The 16839-nt window shown below is 40.7% G+C and overlaps 1 protein-coding gene across 1 annotated transcript in view; it reads right to left on the bottom strand.

The window, feature by feature from the left end:
* CAB39 (calcium binding protein 39) overlaps positions 1 to 16839 on the bottom strand; it is an 81501-nt gene that overhangs the window by 3222 nt on the left and 61440 nt on the right. Inside the window, exons 4-7 of the mRNA XM_079783209.1 lie at positions 14736 to 14854; positions 9708 to 9876; positions 2592 to 2651; positions 1291 to 1356 (exon numbers count right to left, since the gene is read on the bottom strand). Of these exons, the coding sequence (XP_079639335.1) occupies positions 1291 to 1356; positions 2592 to 2651; positions 9708 to 9876; positions 14736 to 14854 (414 nt within the window). The remainder of the gene's footprint in view (positions 1 to 1290; positions 1357 to 2591; positions 2652 to 9707; positions 9877 to 14735; positions 14855 to 16839) is intronic.

Raw genomic sequence — 16839 nt, 5'->3', positions numbered from 1 at the left:
ACTGATGAAGTGAACTGAACTATGACCTAAAAGCTATGGAGTACCTACTCTCCGCCACTCCAACACCCACCTTTCCCTTGGGCATTTAAACCTATGGTGAGTCTGACACTGCTCTCTGAAGAGAACATTCAGGCACATTTGGCCCCCAATTTAAGACCGTCAGAGCCTGTCTACTCTTTAAATAGCATTTGCGTTATCTCACTAAAACGAAACTATCGAAGAAAATGTTTAGAAGAGAAGTTCTTGATAATTTCTGTTAACTAACCACAAACCTTAGCTTAACTAAAAATTAATCTTTTTATTTTTAAATTTTACTCATTTGGATTTCATAGGACAAAGGATCATGTCCAAAGTTTTCCATACACTAACTTCTACACATGCCAAAGTTATCACATCTGATTCATAAAGGCTGATAAAAATGAAAACTTTTCTGTTCCTTCTTTAGCCAAGTATCCTGGAGATACTCCATTTCTTCCTTAGTGACTCCTCATCACTAATAACATCAATTAAGCAGAAAAGAAACTTGTGTCTTTGGGGCTTACTGAATTCATAGAGGTTGGTTATACCTTATCAGTCCTTAATTTTTCAATTGTTGTTGCTTATTCTAGATTTTCTTTGGCAGCCACCTCTTCACGCCATCAGTGCCCACATCTAGTGCAGATCGAGTGTGTGGTGGTGTGGCCTGCAGTGGGGGAGGGCCAAGCTGTGGCCCTTGTGAACAGAGGCAGAAGCAGAGTGGGGGAGGGGCTAGTTCTGGCACCACCAGCCTGGCTTCGAGTCCTGCTTCCCTGCTCCTTGTGAGCTATGCAACCTCAAGCACGCTGTTAACTTCCAATGGAACTGTTCATATCCTATTTTGATATGGAGCAGCCAAACCCGTCTATGGTCCGCATTCTCACTGCTCACTCCGTCCCCCTCCCCTCACACAGCAAGTCCCTGCCATTAAGGTCGAACCCTTGGAGATAACACCTGCAGTGCCTTCATCTAACTGACATGATTCTAAGTTTTAAAAATGTTTCAAAATATAAAACACTGCATTGCTAAGAGAGAAAGTCTTCTTTAAAATTCTGTGTATTGCATTTGGGATCTCTAATTTACAGGGAGGTGGGCAGGAACCCTGTGTGGACCTCTGCTGAACCCCGCCCCCTTCCACAAAAATTCTGACCATGGACAAACATTTTCCTCTAAAGGTCTAAGACCCACATACTAGCATAACCCCCTTTCTCCAAATCCAAAATTCAAACACAGGGTGAAGAGAAGTGAACTACATAAAATAAATAACCATCATACCTTGAGTGACTGTCTTTTTGTCACATAATTTTCTGAATGAAGTAACTTCTCATACTCACTGAAGAACTAAGACAAAAAACACATATCAGAGTTATTTATTTATTTGTTTTTTGAAGACGGGTAGATAATGTCAGAAAATTTGAGTGGAAGCTTCTAACACCTCGAAGGTCAATCACTGTCCAAGCTCGCCTCCGCCAGTCTGTTCCACGCCCTTCCTCTGAGGCACTCAGAGACGCTCAGGGTGATACCTGCTGATTACCTCTGTGAAGAGGGCTCCTGGGACTGATCCCCTCCCAGCTCTAGACAGGCCCATATATAGCTTACATTTGGTCCTCTTCTGTCACCCAAACTCCATATTCATGAAACAACTCCCTTCCCCCAACCATTTCCTCACTGTTGAGTCAGCTATCATTTCTTGGTGTTATATTAGCAAATTCATATTCGTTACAGAGGAGAACTCAACTAGTCCAAAGCATAAACACAAAGAAAAGTTACCTGTTCTTTCGACGCATCAAGGAGAGAAAATAATTAAGAACAGAAGAGAGAGAAACTCATACTGTGTTATATTGGAAGAGGTCCTACAGAATGTAGGCTTGGGCTAAAACTTGAATAATGGGAGGAATTTCACTTAGAAATGGGGGGAGGAAAGAATTCTTAGGGGATAAAAAGGGAAGGACACAGCATGAGTAGAGACCTGGAAAATGCAAAATGCTATGAATTTAGGAACTGACACGTATCCACTAGAATCATGTACAAATCTCAGGGGACTCTATTACCAGGAAGTCTGACATCCATTGACCTCACTGCTGGGCTATCCAATGTCCTAATTTTAGAAATAAGGATGGACTTCTGAGTCCCCGAGTGGTAATGGCCTTGGTGGTGACAAGCTGTCAGCTGCAGAGCAGGGGCAGGACCGGGTCCTGCCTCTAGGCAAGAGCTTGTCTCACCCTATCAGGTGCTGCCTCCTTTTCTATTTAGCAGCACAAATTAAAAGGAGAGTTAAGAAGTCAAATAATATTTTTCTTTTATTTCAACTGTGTATTATTATTCAGCACCAAAGTGCTTTACTTTCCTCTTCTAAATCAAGAAAAGATACAAATGGCAGCGTGTCAATCAAACAGATAAAGTCTGCTTCTGAGCAGGTAACGCACTATACCTGTTTTCAGCAGAGAAATGGTTATGGCATTGCCTTAAAACTTTATTGCAAAATAAACAGTCTGGTACAAAATCTAATTTAACCTTTCATTTCTGGTAATAAAACTTAAAATTTGTTATTATAAAATAGTATTTCATATACTTACTCTATCATAATGTTGTTCCAAAAATTCTGCACTGAGCAACTTATGTCTTGTAAGCAAATCCTAGAAAAAGAAAATATATTGTTAAAAGTTGTTCTCGCATTCAGGTTCTTTTAGAAAAGAGAATCCTACAACATTCCACGCCATTTTACCTAATAAAAACTGTTGTTAAAATTACTATACTTAAATTGAGCATGAATTGTATTGAGGACATTGATTTTGTATGAGTAAATAAAATCAATAATCTGAAATTGTGATTTTAATGATTATGATTAGTCACACATCTATAGCTCTTAGCAGGAAAAATTTAAAAACAAACATATAAGGCAATGGAAATATATGTTCAAAGAAAGAGAATAAAGAATTGAAGTGAAATAAAAGTAAACAACTGTAATAAAATGTCAAATTGAAACTGCTCCTGGTGGAGAAAAAGGAAATTTCTTTAATTAGAAGTATTGGAGGTTCCATTTCCTTCCTCCTTAATTCAGTTGCATTCAGTTTCATATCTAATGTAACCTTTTGCAGAGGTAAAATGTTTTTGAAAAGCCCTGTCATTTTATAAACATCAGCTCCTAAGTACGCAGAATAACACTGCAGGAATGTAGGAACAAAAATCAGTAAGACCTCGAGTCTAACTGTGCATTACTATAAAACAGAGCTTAGGTCTCACCCCACAAATTTCCCTGGAAACAAGTCAAGGATCATTCATTCAGAAAATATCTACAATGTGCCAGGTAACGTTCTAGGTGCTAGGGTTACAAAGAAGAAAGATGTGGTCCCTGCCTCCAAGGACCTGGAAGTTAGCAATGATTAGCCATGGTCTCACAAGGTTTTGTGTGTGTGTGTGTGTGTGTGTGTGTGTGTGTGTGTGGAGGGGGGGGGGAGGAGGTAGGAGGGTAGGGGTAGGGGAACAAATGACAGCAGGAATGGCCAGTCAATATTTGGGTCAATCAATGAATTACATTCCTTTAGAGCCCCCTACTGGAGAGGTTGGTGCCAATAATCTCCTTCTCACAACCAACTTTCCTTAACTTGTATTCTTTGCTATTTATGTTCGAGTTACCAAGGTTACATTGAACTAGAGTTTCCTAAGTACATCCAAGTGCCATGGAAATGGGAAAGCTCTGAGAAATGTTCCACGGTCAAGCTGACATGGAAAGCACTACAGCTCTGGTTGCTTCATGGGGCTCCATCTGGCAGCAGGAGATACTGCAGGGAACTCTCTGTCGCCTGCTTTGTCAGCACCCTTCCCTGAAAGGCCTCCATGGCACACAGGCTTGCCCCTCTCTAGGTACCTACGACCTTCGGAGCTCCACTTGTCACTTCCACAGGGAGCTCTTCCAGACTGGCCACCAGCATGCAAGCATGGTCACAGGTATGGCTGGTCACTTGTGAGATGACCTGATGAATGTTTCGTGCCAGATTGCACATTCTGTTAACACAAGGCTCGTGCCAGACTGCATATTCTGTAAACACAAGGCTCATGTCTATTTTAAATCTTTAAATTCCCCAGCACCTATGCAGTGCCCAGCACATAGTAAGAGCTTAATATTTAATAAATGAATGAACCAACACCAGCACATAGTAAGCTTACTATTTAATAAATGAATGAACCAACATCAGTGAACATGTTTGGGAAAATGTCACACAAACCAAGGTTCAAAGTATGCTTGTTAAGAAGGCTTCTAATTCCACCCCAAAGATTTACAGGTGTTTAAACTGCTGGATAGGTTGTGTACTGTATGTTCAGGAAAGACCTACCCAATTTATTCTAAATCCCCCTTAGGGAATAAACAGGCAAAACAGAAACGCTGGAGCTTATTTGAGTATCTCAAGAGTTTGGTAAGAAATGCTAAGAGGTACCCAGATAGGGAAGGAGAGATGGCAGGGGTAGAAGAACTGATATTATCTCAGTATATCATGGGGCCAGATGTAAGGGAGAGAGGAATATGAGAACGTTAAGGGCATATACCGGCCATGCTTGTTAGGATCACTTCCCTCCTTCTAACATGCTACTGTGGTCTGTTTATGGTGGTCTCCCCTGTGTAAGAGCCTCAACGGTTAGGGGGTCTATCTGTATGGCTCACTGCTGAACCCCACACCTATAGAACAGCACCCAATACAGGGCAGGCGCTGAGAGGCTTGTGGAATGAACTGAACAAACATATGAATAAGCGAATTAAGGGATTAATGAGTCAGGATCTGTGTGAGACTGGATGTCATTCTGGAGGCCAGTATGAGGAAGTACAGCAAAAGAAGCCCAATGCTTACTGCTCGGTCATAATCTGACCATGGAGAAGACCAGAGGAGGGGGTCTGAGAAACAGTGGCTCTCACTTGGGGCTGGGTTCTTAGGAACAGGCAGGTAGAAAGTATTGCTCTAAAAAGCAAAGGCCTTGATTTGACTGCAGGTCCGAGTAAGGGGACTATTTGCTCTGAGGCTGTATCTCAAGTAGGAGCATGAGGCTCACAGTGGAGCCACACATGAAAAGGGGGACTGCCCACATCTCCCCATTTAGGGGAGTCTCCTTGTTATCATCTGGTTTAAAGAGAACATGAAACTCAGGAAACCATTGCCAATTTAGGAATCAAATCTCAATGGCCTTGGTAAGAGAGAGAAAAGGGGTGCGCTGAGACTACTGAAGTAGGAGCTGGGACCAGGGCCCCAAAGAATGAAAGCCCTTGTTAAGAAAGGCCATGACAGGGCAGGGCCTGGAGGGGACAATAAAACATTAGTGGGAAAGGAGCAGTGGTGAGAGCCAAGCCCTTTTACTAAGCTGGGAAACGAGGAGATGGGGACTTAGGCTGTGCCTCTGTCTACTGAGAGACAAAGAAGAACCTTACCTTAGGACTACAGCCAAGAGCTATGGATAGCCCAAACCAGGGTGTGGGGAAAGAAACCAACAGAGTAGAAGATGAAGAGAAATGGTTATGAGGTCAGTATCTGCTCAGTAATCTGCAAAGTTTACATAAGCAACTCTGCATGTGGTCCCCAGACATGCAGAGTTGCTAGGTTGGCCAGCAGGGGGGTAAAGAAAAGGACTTCTCATTTCCCACCTACCTAAATTCCAGTTATCTAAGGCCTTGGTATAACTTGGGAGAAAGGTCAGGAATCATCTCCCAAGTCCAGCAGTTTAAGCAGCCAGCTTTTAGAGTAGGTTGAATTTAAAGATTCCTAAAAAGTATGTAAGTTTGAGCCCCAAATATCATGTGACAAAGACAGCCCTGGAATCCAGAAAGAAATGCTGCTAAGCCAGGGGCTGATTTTCAGAGCAAGTCACTTGGCTCAATTCCCTGTCTCATGCTTGAATATGTATGCCCAAGGACACGAAACTCAATTCTTCGAACTGTCTGGTTCACCTCTGGAGCTCCAGAGTTAGAATGTTTTTCCTGTGCTGAGAGTCAAAGACTATGCCCCAGCTACTTCCAGAAACAGGTTTAATCCATTTTCCAGAGAACCCCACTTCAAATACAGCAGTGCTCTCATGGCAAATCCCTACCGAGTCTTCTCTTCTTCAGGCTAAATAGGTCCAGTTCCTTTAACCACTCCTCGAATGACAGGTTCTGAGTCCCCCTCACCATCTAATGTCTTCTGAAAGTCATCTATTTGTCTATGTGCCTCTTAAAGTGTAGCGCCTGGAATGGAACACATTTATGTGTTGTTACCTGGTAAGCTTATAGTGGGGTGAGACCATCAACAACTCCTTAAGTGACACACTTTGTGCTCACATGTAGCTCTGGAGCAGCATCATCAAACTGCCAATTTTAATGGACAAATTCAGAATTTTGTTTACTCATAGTGGGCTCTGTAGTCAGACTGCCTGGGTTCAAATTCTGGCTTGCCCATGTATTGTCTGACTTTACTCAGCATTTCTATGCTTCAGTGTCCTTATCTGTAAAGGAGATGATAACAATACTTCCTTCATAGGATTGTCTGAATATGATAAGAACTTACCTATATTTTAGTAACTATTATAGGTGGCTTTAACTATTATTATCATGCCTATTCCCCCATCCCATATTTATATGGTTGGGTCCTCAAGTAGATGACTTTGGTTATCTATAATTAACTTTATCCTGTAATATTCTGGCCTCTCTGGATTTATGAAGCCTTATTTAGGCTCACTGTTATTTATCTTGCCCTTAATGGCTGTCACTGACACATTTGGTAAGTATGCCTTGTCACCCTCTATCCAAGTCATTAATAATGTTCGACTTGGCCGAGCAGAGATCCATTAGAGTCTCTCTCCAGGGTGATGGTGATCCATTTTCCAGCATCTTATGGATATGGCATTTAATTAGTTGCAAATCACCATACTGAAACTCCCTCCATCTAGCTCCTAATCTTTTTATTGTTTCCATGAAAATAGGTCTGTATAATTATTTGACATCCAGTATATCCTCGTCATAAAGGAATCCTACTAGCTACTATTTACAGCACACATACTGTGTCAGGCCACAATAACCTGACACACTAGTATTATTACCCATGTTTTAGCAGATGAAGACACAGGTGCAATCAGCAGCAGAGCTGGGAATTGAACCCAGGCAGCCATGTCTTTAGGCCCCTGATCTACTGGCATCAATGAGATTAGTATGACTGAACTTACTCTTAGTGAATCCATGCTGGCTGTGGGCACTCGGTTTCCTTTCCAAAATGCTCAGATATCATCTCTTTAGAAATACTTTCTAGAACCTTACACAGGTATACCATCAAGCTCCAAGCTCCACCAGCCTCTCTGGGGAATCTACCTTCTTTTACTCTGGAAAATTGGAAATATATTTGTTGGCCTTCTGATGCCCCTCCCAATCTCCTAATTCCTTAAAAATAATCACTAACAAATACTTGGCCACTGATTTAACTATCTCAGTACCTGTTCATTTGAGCTACAAATCTTGGACATATTTAGAGCAGGTAGTTTTAATTTCCTTTTAAGACTCGGCCCACTTCCAGGGGCTTTGAATACAGAGTTATGGATGAGCTGCATTTATTGGAAAGTTTTTGTGTGCAGACTGCATTTTCGGGAAGTTGCTCTGGTCACATTCTCAAAGGAGAGCATGAACCATGGATCTGTTCTCCTTCTCCTTATGAAAGCATTCTCTGCAAAGAGGACACGAGTAAACTGGGAGAGAGGCAGGCCCCTTCCCTCCGCCAGCGCCTGTGGAGTGAGGCTGAGACTGGCCCCTGCCTGACTCAGGTGGAGTGTCTTTTAGGCAGGGGTGGGGAGGTAGGTAGCTTAGGTCTGTTTGCTAGGTCTATTTCTCTTTTTCTTGTCTTGATTTTGGCCTCTTGTCTTTTTCATTTCTTGGAGAGCTCTCTTTAATGAGCTTTCCACTGTACTTGCAATGAGCCAGTAGCTGAGATACAGAATCCAAGCCAGCTTCTCCATGTTTTCTCCTCTGGAGCTCATCCTTAGACACCTCTGTTATTTTTTAAAGTTTCCCTTCTTCCGGTAAGGACTACCACCTGACTCTGCCCAGTCTTTCCCTCTGTGGCTACCATGACCTGACCTGACAGGTTGCTTTACCACAGTGATTCCATCACCTCGGTATGAATTTAATTCAAAGAAGCAGCCTTAACGGAGATAAAATAATTAGCAAGGCCAATCAAAATTTTGTCAGACACTGGGAATCACATTTCTGGCATATAATTAGCACATTTCTTTCAACTCTTGGTCAATTTTGCCATCTGTGCCAGGAGCGTGCCATTCATGTCCTCCTTGGTCCGGCAATCTGGCTGCATTCTCCCACACCACTGCCGCCTCTCCTCCTCTCTGCTTACCCTCCTGCTCCCAGAGTTGCACTCTTGGGCTCACGGCTTTTATTTCAAACAGGAGTGTCTCCTCGTGTTGACACATGATGCTACTACACCTTCCTTCATAAAGGTCTGCTGCTTTTGAGTGGGGCATTCCCTCCATCCTAAGAGTCCTATCACACCAAGGGCGGTGGAACTAAGCATCACATTTACCATTCTATGCTATCATCTGAAATGAATTTCATTTTGCTTTGCACACTGACATAGAAATAGCTGAGGTCTTACCTAAGGCTTCTGATACCCTTCCTAATGGCTTCAGGAAAATAAATTCCTAGACCTTTCACCCTATTATTTTATTCTCATTCAATGTGAAACCCTAGTGGCCAGGGTGCTAGGCTTTCATCCTATTTGATGAAATTGAGGGACATATTTTACCCAGAAACCAAGGACTGTGCTCACCTCAGGCATTCTTTATAATCATAAAACTGAACATTTACAAGAGAAGCAGCCACTTGTCACTGTAACAGTATTCACAGTTTCTGAGCATAGCAATCAGCAGGTTAGTATACTAAATTCTGATTATATTAAAATATCCGTTCTAAATATTGACTTAAGATGTCACACATTTTACATAAGGGAATGTTAACAGAAAGGTTATAAAGATTACTGCCTTGTTTATATACCTTAAACAGCACAGAACCTTGCAATTCAAAACAAAAATGTGCATGTTGCACAGTGGTATCCTATATGTGTGCATTTAATTTAAATAAATATACAACAGGGAGATAAGGTACACAGAGGAGAGGCTACAAAATAATTTGAACAGTGCAGGTGATTCTGCCCACCCTCACCCCTTGTAGTTAATAAACAAGCTCTGGCATGAGCATGAGATGGGAGAGTTAAGTCCCTGGTTCCCTTGGGCCTGAACAGAAGCCAACTACTTCATCTGGTGCTTAACCAAAGAAACTGCTCAACACAGGAGAAAAAACTGGTTGTTATATCTATTACTGTACTTGATGGGTAATTTAATAGAAAACTGTACCCTGCCTAAAAATTATAACTTTTCCACCCTTTAAAACTGTGACTTTATTTGTATACATACATATAAGGGGTGGGGCAAAAGCAGGTTTACAGCTGTTTGTATGGAAGAATAATACAGTAATTAATAAATAACACAAGAATAAACTTTCACATACACTGTAAACCTGCTTTTGCCACACCCTTGTATATATGCGGTCTTCTTTATTCCCACTAGGGGGCAGCAGTATATAGACAAGGGCGGTAGAGAAGGTTTAGGAAAAACAGCACACCTGTTCATCGGAGTTGCAAGTATAGTTAGAAGTCTATAGTTTTTATATATGTTACCTTGAATGTGGCAAATGCATCGGAAGCTATGTCAAATGTTGACATTTCGACATATCTGAAGAAATCATAAAACTGTTCTGACCACAAAATGATTTTTGCAAGTGGTTCATGTCTGATGCACTCTCTTAACATTATTCCACAATTTAGAGCTATTTCAGGAGATTCATACCTGCAAAAAGAAAACAAACAAACTTGATTGCTCTTTTAAAACTCCAACTGAACAGTTCACATTTTTAGAAAAGGACACTTCAGGAAGTGCCCTGAGTGACCACAGCAGGTTACACACAGCATCTCTCATGTACAACATGTGCTCAGTGAATTTTCTCTAGTGGGCACACACACATTAGTTGGTGAAGACAGCTTCAACCCAAAGAAAAATAACAGCTATGAGAGTGATCGTGGAAATAAAAGTTCATTATTTAAGGTAAAAATTTTGAAGAGAAGCATTTAGGGTCTCACGTAAGGGTTAGCTTTACATGTGGGGTGCTCTCAACACTTCAGAAAAACCAAAAGCTGAATAAAAAAACAATATGAAATAAATGAAATAGTTCCCTAAATTCATAGTATATAAAAGGCTCTAACACATGTACAGCACTTGTATTTCATTGTTTCAAGTTAATACTTAAAATAGTACTTTCAAGACTACTGGCAACATCTAAGCCCTACAGACTTGAAAGCCTGGTCCTGAGGATGTCACAGTCAGGACTCTCACAGTGGGCAGAGGGGGTCCACATGCAGCCTTCCTCTACATCCATCTTGGTGTTTGTAGAGTCTCCCTTCCCTATGACCAGAAAGAAAACCTCATTTCCTTTCACCCAGCAGGCCTTTCCCTTCTGACATGCACCAACCCCCTCGGACCAGCTGTGCTGTTCAGCTCAAACACATAGCTCTTTTCTTTACTTCCTTCCAAGTTGCTTGCAGGGTTTAATGTCTTTCCCACACAATCTCCTCCAGTCTCCTGCAGTCAAATTCCATTTCCCAACATCCTACCAGCAAAGACCTCTCCTGGACAAATCCGCCTTTTCTCCTAACACAGAGTCTACCACTTAAGTGTCCCGGCAGTGCTGACCTTCACATCTCTCTTTCAAAGAAAAACCTCTTCCAGTTCTCCTTTCTACTCCTCTGACTGTTCTGTTTGTTTTCCTGGCCTCCAGTCTGCTAGCAAACACCCATACAATCTCCTTGCTTCCACCATGACTCCTACAGGTCTTCTATTCAGGTCTACACCTGAACTATACATTTCTGTTGTCTCTGGACAACTTCAATTAACATATAAACTCCACATGTCTAAAATAAAATCTCATCTCTCTCCACAAAAGAGGCCGCCACCCCTGCTTCCAAGTTGGCATCACTGCTGTATTTTTGATACCCCAGTCTGAAACAGTTTTGAGAGAACTGTCTGTGATAATGGTAATGGTTTTTATCTGTGCTGTCCATTATGGTAGCCTACTAGGCACATGTGGCCATTGAGCACTTGCAATTTGGCTTAAATGACTAAGGGATTAAATTTTAAAATGTCACTTAACTTAAATTAATTTGAAATTAAATAATTACATGTGGTTAGTAGGTACTATATTGGAAAACACAGTTCCAACTATGCCTTTTTTTTTTAATTTTTAGAAAATAAGTCTTTATTGTTGAAAGTATTACATATGCCCTCTTTTTTTTCTAATTGATGTGAGAGAGAAACATCGATCAGTAGCCTCCCAGAGGTGCCCCAACCGGGAATCGAACCTGCAACCTGGGTATGTGCCCTGACTGGGAATCAAACCTGTGATTCTTTGGTACACAAGATGATGCTCCAAATAGTTGAGCGACACTGGCCAGGGCCCAACCTTACCCTCTTTCTCTGCTCCCAATCTTCCCATCTCCAGTGCTTTTTAACTGCTTCTTTGTAATATTTTCGTTTCAGTTCCTGTTATCTTTTTCCCACTGTGGCATTAATGCAGACCTAGAGAAATGCAATTGACCCTAACCAGCACCTATGTTCAAGCTGTCTTACCAAATATACCCAACACACAAGTATATCAATAGCACTTCCAGCTTAGGAGTTTAAAATGACTTCTTGCTGATCAAATAAAGACAACCTTAGAGGCTTAATGCCTATCTCAGCTTTGCATCAGATCTATTCCTCTGGCACAGTGTCACCTCCCACTTTGCCATAAAGCAGCCCACTCTTCTTACTGCTGCCCACCACTATGTTCAATTGTGCCCCTGTACCTATTCTCTTTTTTTCCTGCCAATTTAAACCACCTGGAAATTCACTCTTATGTTTCATCTTTTACCAACCCTTGCCTTATTGACTAACCCCCCCCCCCATTTTATCCCCTGAAATCCTATAGTACTAATTGTTATCTAGTAGCATAACAATTGTATGTTGTATTATCCTTTTGTTGTACATAGGTTCATATCATTTATGGTAAGTCAGCTAGATGGCTGATTGTGATTAAAATGTCTGTTCGGAAAATGGCTAATCATACAATTTATCTTTGCTGATCTTTAGTAAGGAGACTAGAATTCAGGGGGTAAGACAGTTTGGTACAACAAGTTGGGCAGGTTTTGATGGCAGTTTGTCAAGCTTATCTTACACGATTAAAGTATAAACCAATGATTACAAGGCAAACAGTTATGCTCTACAACCTGTTAGCACTAGAGTGGAGGGCACATTAACATTTAAATCGCCAGAGAAGAAGCTGCCTCCAGATGCAGTCTAACACTAGCAACAAAAGTATTTTCAAATGCAAATTAACAATGGCAACCCGAATAGCTGGAAGTATGCATAGCCAGAGCAGATAATCACATCCTATGGAAGTAGTCTAAACTAACTGACAAACAGGACAACAATCTTAAAAGCAAGTTCACAGGGCTCCTTAAAGAAATGGCTATTTCCAGGACCGAAGACAGAACTCACACAAAATAAGCCAGGGACATCATGTGCTGAAAGCACAGAAACATCAAAGACTGATGCGGTCTTGCTAAAAGGAGCCAACTTGAAGGAGAGGAGCTCTCAATGGTCCAAGAAAGGGCAGTTTGGACATAAAAGTTGTGATTTTTTTTCACACAATAAAATGACCCAGTTACTTCAAGAAATAAATGGTATATTTTAAAAAGGGGGTCAGGAGCTATTACAGATGAAAAGAGAGTTAAAGAAGAATCATATCAACCAAATTCAGTTTGTGGGCTTTGCTTAGAACCTGACTTGGACAAACGGAAAAATGCCATTTTTTGTGGCGTGAAAATCAAGAAAACATGAACACTGAGCATTAGATAATGTTAGGTTTATAAATGGTATTGCGACCATGTAAAAAAAAATCCTTAGATGTATCATCTTACTAGGGATGCAAACTGAAGTGACACTGTGTTTGAGGAGGAAAAAAGGGACGAATACACGAAACAAGGACACAGTTTAAGAAGTGCTGAAGCTGGGAAATGGAGGAAGGGTTTGCTGTATTATCCCCTCCAGTCTGATGTACATGTTCCACAGTACAGGCTAGAAAGGGTCCCAACACCAGCAGCATTCTGCACGTGTCTCTTCCTCTTCTTTCCAGCTGAGGTTTCTGCTCTGGCTAGCTCGGATGGATGAGAGCTTTAAACTTTTTCTTTAAATTGTTATCTTAATATTCTTCATACCCTTGGCTAATCTAAAGGGAAAATGTAAGCAGAGATAACTAATTTATAAATTTTAATAATGATGGCTACTTATATAAAAGGAAATTATTAGCTTTAAAAATACATAAAGACTCCTGGAAGCTGCCTGAAGAACACTAAAATTTGCCCTAGCCGGTTGGATAGAGCGTCAGCCTGCGGACTGAAGGGTCCTGGATTGAATTCCAATTAAGGGCACATGCCTGGGATTGTGGGCTCGATCCCCAATAGGGGCGTGCAGGAGGCAGCCAATCAATGATTCTCTCTCTCTCCTTTTCTCTCTGAAATCAATAAAAATATATATATAAAAAAAGAGAACACCAAAATTTCAGACTATTCCCTACATGTTTATACACAAAACTCTGGATTGACACACAAAAAAATTAGATACCAAAAGTTCTGTATGGCAACACGTGAAGAAGCAACACAGATAGTTAGAAATAGAAAAAAAAGAAACAGAATGCTGGCGTCCAAGGCACGCACTGACTCATGCTTTGTCTAAGCAAGTCTGAACTTGAGGGAAGTGTTAAACCCCAGAGATAGGAATCAAGTGAGACAAGTGGTACAGCTAGGGGTAGGAGAGCAAGCTGATTCACACCAACAGCCATGCCAGTAAAACGCCTGCCTGCCAATTTAACAGGACATCACCAATGCTGGGGCAGACACACACCATACCCAAAGCTGGCCAACAAGCCTGGTGTGAACTGACAGGAGGTTACCTTACCAATCAGGGAGGCTCAGTGATGAAGGAGGACAGGATCGGTTTTGTTTTGAAGTTTAAACTTTTAGGCTTTTGGGGATTTTTTTTTTTTTAACTGACAAATTACCGAAACACAAATGCCTGCTTAGTCCAGGAGTAATTCCAGGGAGATACACTGTGCTTTACCAAATTAAATGGGTTAGTGAGAGGACACACGTAAAAAGCAAAGGGTACTACTTCACAACCATGTTCTTTGTTGACTGATTGAGTTAAGCTATACAGCTCCAGTTACTAGGGAGCTTTTACTGCCTTACAGGGTGCAGTTGTACCCAAAGATGTCTTTAAATACATGATTTAACTGACATTTCATACACTTAACTTTTTAAATCTTAGAGAACAGGAGTAAGACCACAGAGGACTTTTATTCTTCAGTCATGTATGATTTGAAAATTTAAAGCCTCATGATTCACCTACCTTTAAACTTCTATGGGCATTTTTTCAAGTTCAATTTAGCTCACAGGCTGAATTTTAAGGAGGGAAATATGTTCAAGAGCTATAGAAAATCGAGCTGAGCGAACCATAGAGAAAATGCTTTCCCACATTCACCATCCTGTTTTTGCCCAAGACCATCTTTTCTTTTTATTTCTCAACTGAGAATATAAATTTTATTACATTGTACATACCCTTTCAATAACATGAACAAAATATTCTGTTGGGTGCAGATGTATTCAACAGTAGGAGTTCTTGTACCAATTTGTCTTCTGAGAATATTGTTGAAAATTTGAGCCACATCTTTTTTGCCCTATTAGGAATACAATCATTAAAACATTTACCTGACTAAACATTAAAAAGTCCATCCACCCTCCCAGATACACTCAAATCAAGGCATTGAATGTTTATAATTATGACCAAATATATGACCTTAAAACATTCACAGACATTAAATTTTCTTTATAATTTTAAATTCTAAGTTTTAATAGTATACCATTTTTAACCTGAGCAATGTGTTGACAAAGTGAAATCTCACTACATATAATTTCAATCATTCCTCTCAGAATCATGCTCAGATATGAAAAACAAAACCTTGCTCTATGTTTACAATGTTCAGGGACCTCATTCCCACCCAAATGGAACAAGCGGCCTAAATAGGATGCTCGTGTTGTAGACGCTACATATATTTTCCTTTTACAGTGAAGAAAGGAGAAAGTGTATGCTGCTAATATAATAAAATGAAAGAATTCCATAAGAATCTGAGCTTTAATGGTAAGTAGACACATGCCCCTATTAAACTAGACCTACTTAGGAAAGAATATATAGATTAATAGTGAAGGTGCTAAGTATCACATAATGTTCAGAAGTCAGAATTACACCACTGTACTTGACTAAACAAAATAGACGGACATTATCGCTCTACAGTAAAACTGAAAAGCTGCATAAGAAAGTAACAAGTGCAGCACTGGATGGCAAGAGATGTTTCAGAATGGCCACTTGTTAAGAGCCTGACAAGCCTGCAGGAGAGATGGAGTGAGCGAGAGCTTTCCAGCACCAGAGATCACCCTGCGGCCCACCTAGGTCAGGAGCTGTAATAGCAATTGCTAAGAACCAGTCTCAGGGGCACACACTTCTTTAAAATTTGTGTCTCTAAAGTCCCAAATGAATATTAAATTCGGTGTCCAGTCTGGGGACTGAGATGGGTGGACAGAGAAGAAACTGGATGTTCCAGTGCATTTCCAACATTGCAGAGGAAATAAAAACTGTTGTTGAAATTTGATACATGATTAAAAATACATGAAATCAGATACATAAATGGAAATATCAGTTCTACTTGTTCTACAGGATAGAAATAAAACTTTATTCTCTTTTATTATCAATATTATATTGGAGTAACCTATGAACCCACCCTCATATCCCTCTCCAAAACTGGATCTGGCTATATTGCCTGCTATTTTCTCCCCTGGTTTTGCAAGCACCTGAACAGACATCCAAACACTCAGGATGATAAACACTGGGGCTTTCACAAAGCACACCCATAATAAAGAATCAAGAATCATGACCATGCCAGAGCCCCTCAGTACTATGTATATGTATGTGTGTGTATACATACATATATTATATATGTATATATACTTCTCAGACTGGTACCAAGGACCATTATTCTCACTGTTCCCTGATAAATAACATGGCATGATCAGCTGTGTAAGTTTGGGTAGCAATCTCAAAAGTATACTAGAGCTGGGCAGGAGAGGCAAATGGGTAAAGCAGGGGGAAAAGTAGGCTGCGCTGTCTGCCACACACCCAAGTGTGGATCTCCTGTGTCACGGGTAGTTGCTCCTCTGCTCCAGCTGAGGGGCCATGGAGGACTACAGGCCCAATGTTATCAGAGTCCGAAGTTTCAAGAGAAGCCAGAAATTCAAAATTGTGTATAATACCTCCTGTTATTTAAATGACATCATCATTTAAACATTTAAAAGCTGTGCCAAGCAAAACACATATGATCTCTGCTGTAATGAATTCTCAACAGGTAAAACCAAAAACCAAAAAAATAACCACCATAATGATGTTCTCGGAGATCTCATCTACCTCTAAAATTCTAACATTCTAGGTCATCTTTAGATTGTTTATTCCTTGAGAACCAAGGGCCAATGAATTATGTAAAACAGCAGCTGTTAATTAGACAACCTAAATAAAAGGGCATAATGAATACCTAAGAACCTCCCTGTATGATGTGGTAAAATAAGGGGAGAGAAGCCTGGGACACCCTTGAGTTCCTGCCCTGGCTCTAATAGG

Source organism: Cnephaeus nilssonii, assembly GCF_951640355.1.
Source record: "Cnephaeus nilssonii genome assembly, chromosome: 10".
In the NCBI taxonomy this organism is placed as follows: domain Eukaryota; kingdom Metazoa; phylum Chordata; class Mammalia; order Chiroptera; family Vespertilionidae; genus Cnephaeus; species Cnephaeus nilssonii.
This window is presented reverse-complemented; position numbering and strand designations above follow the sequence as displayed.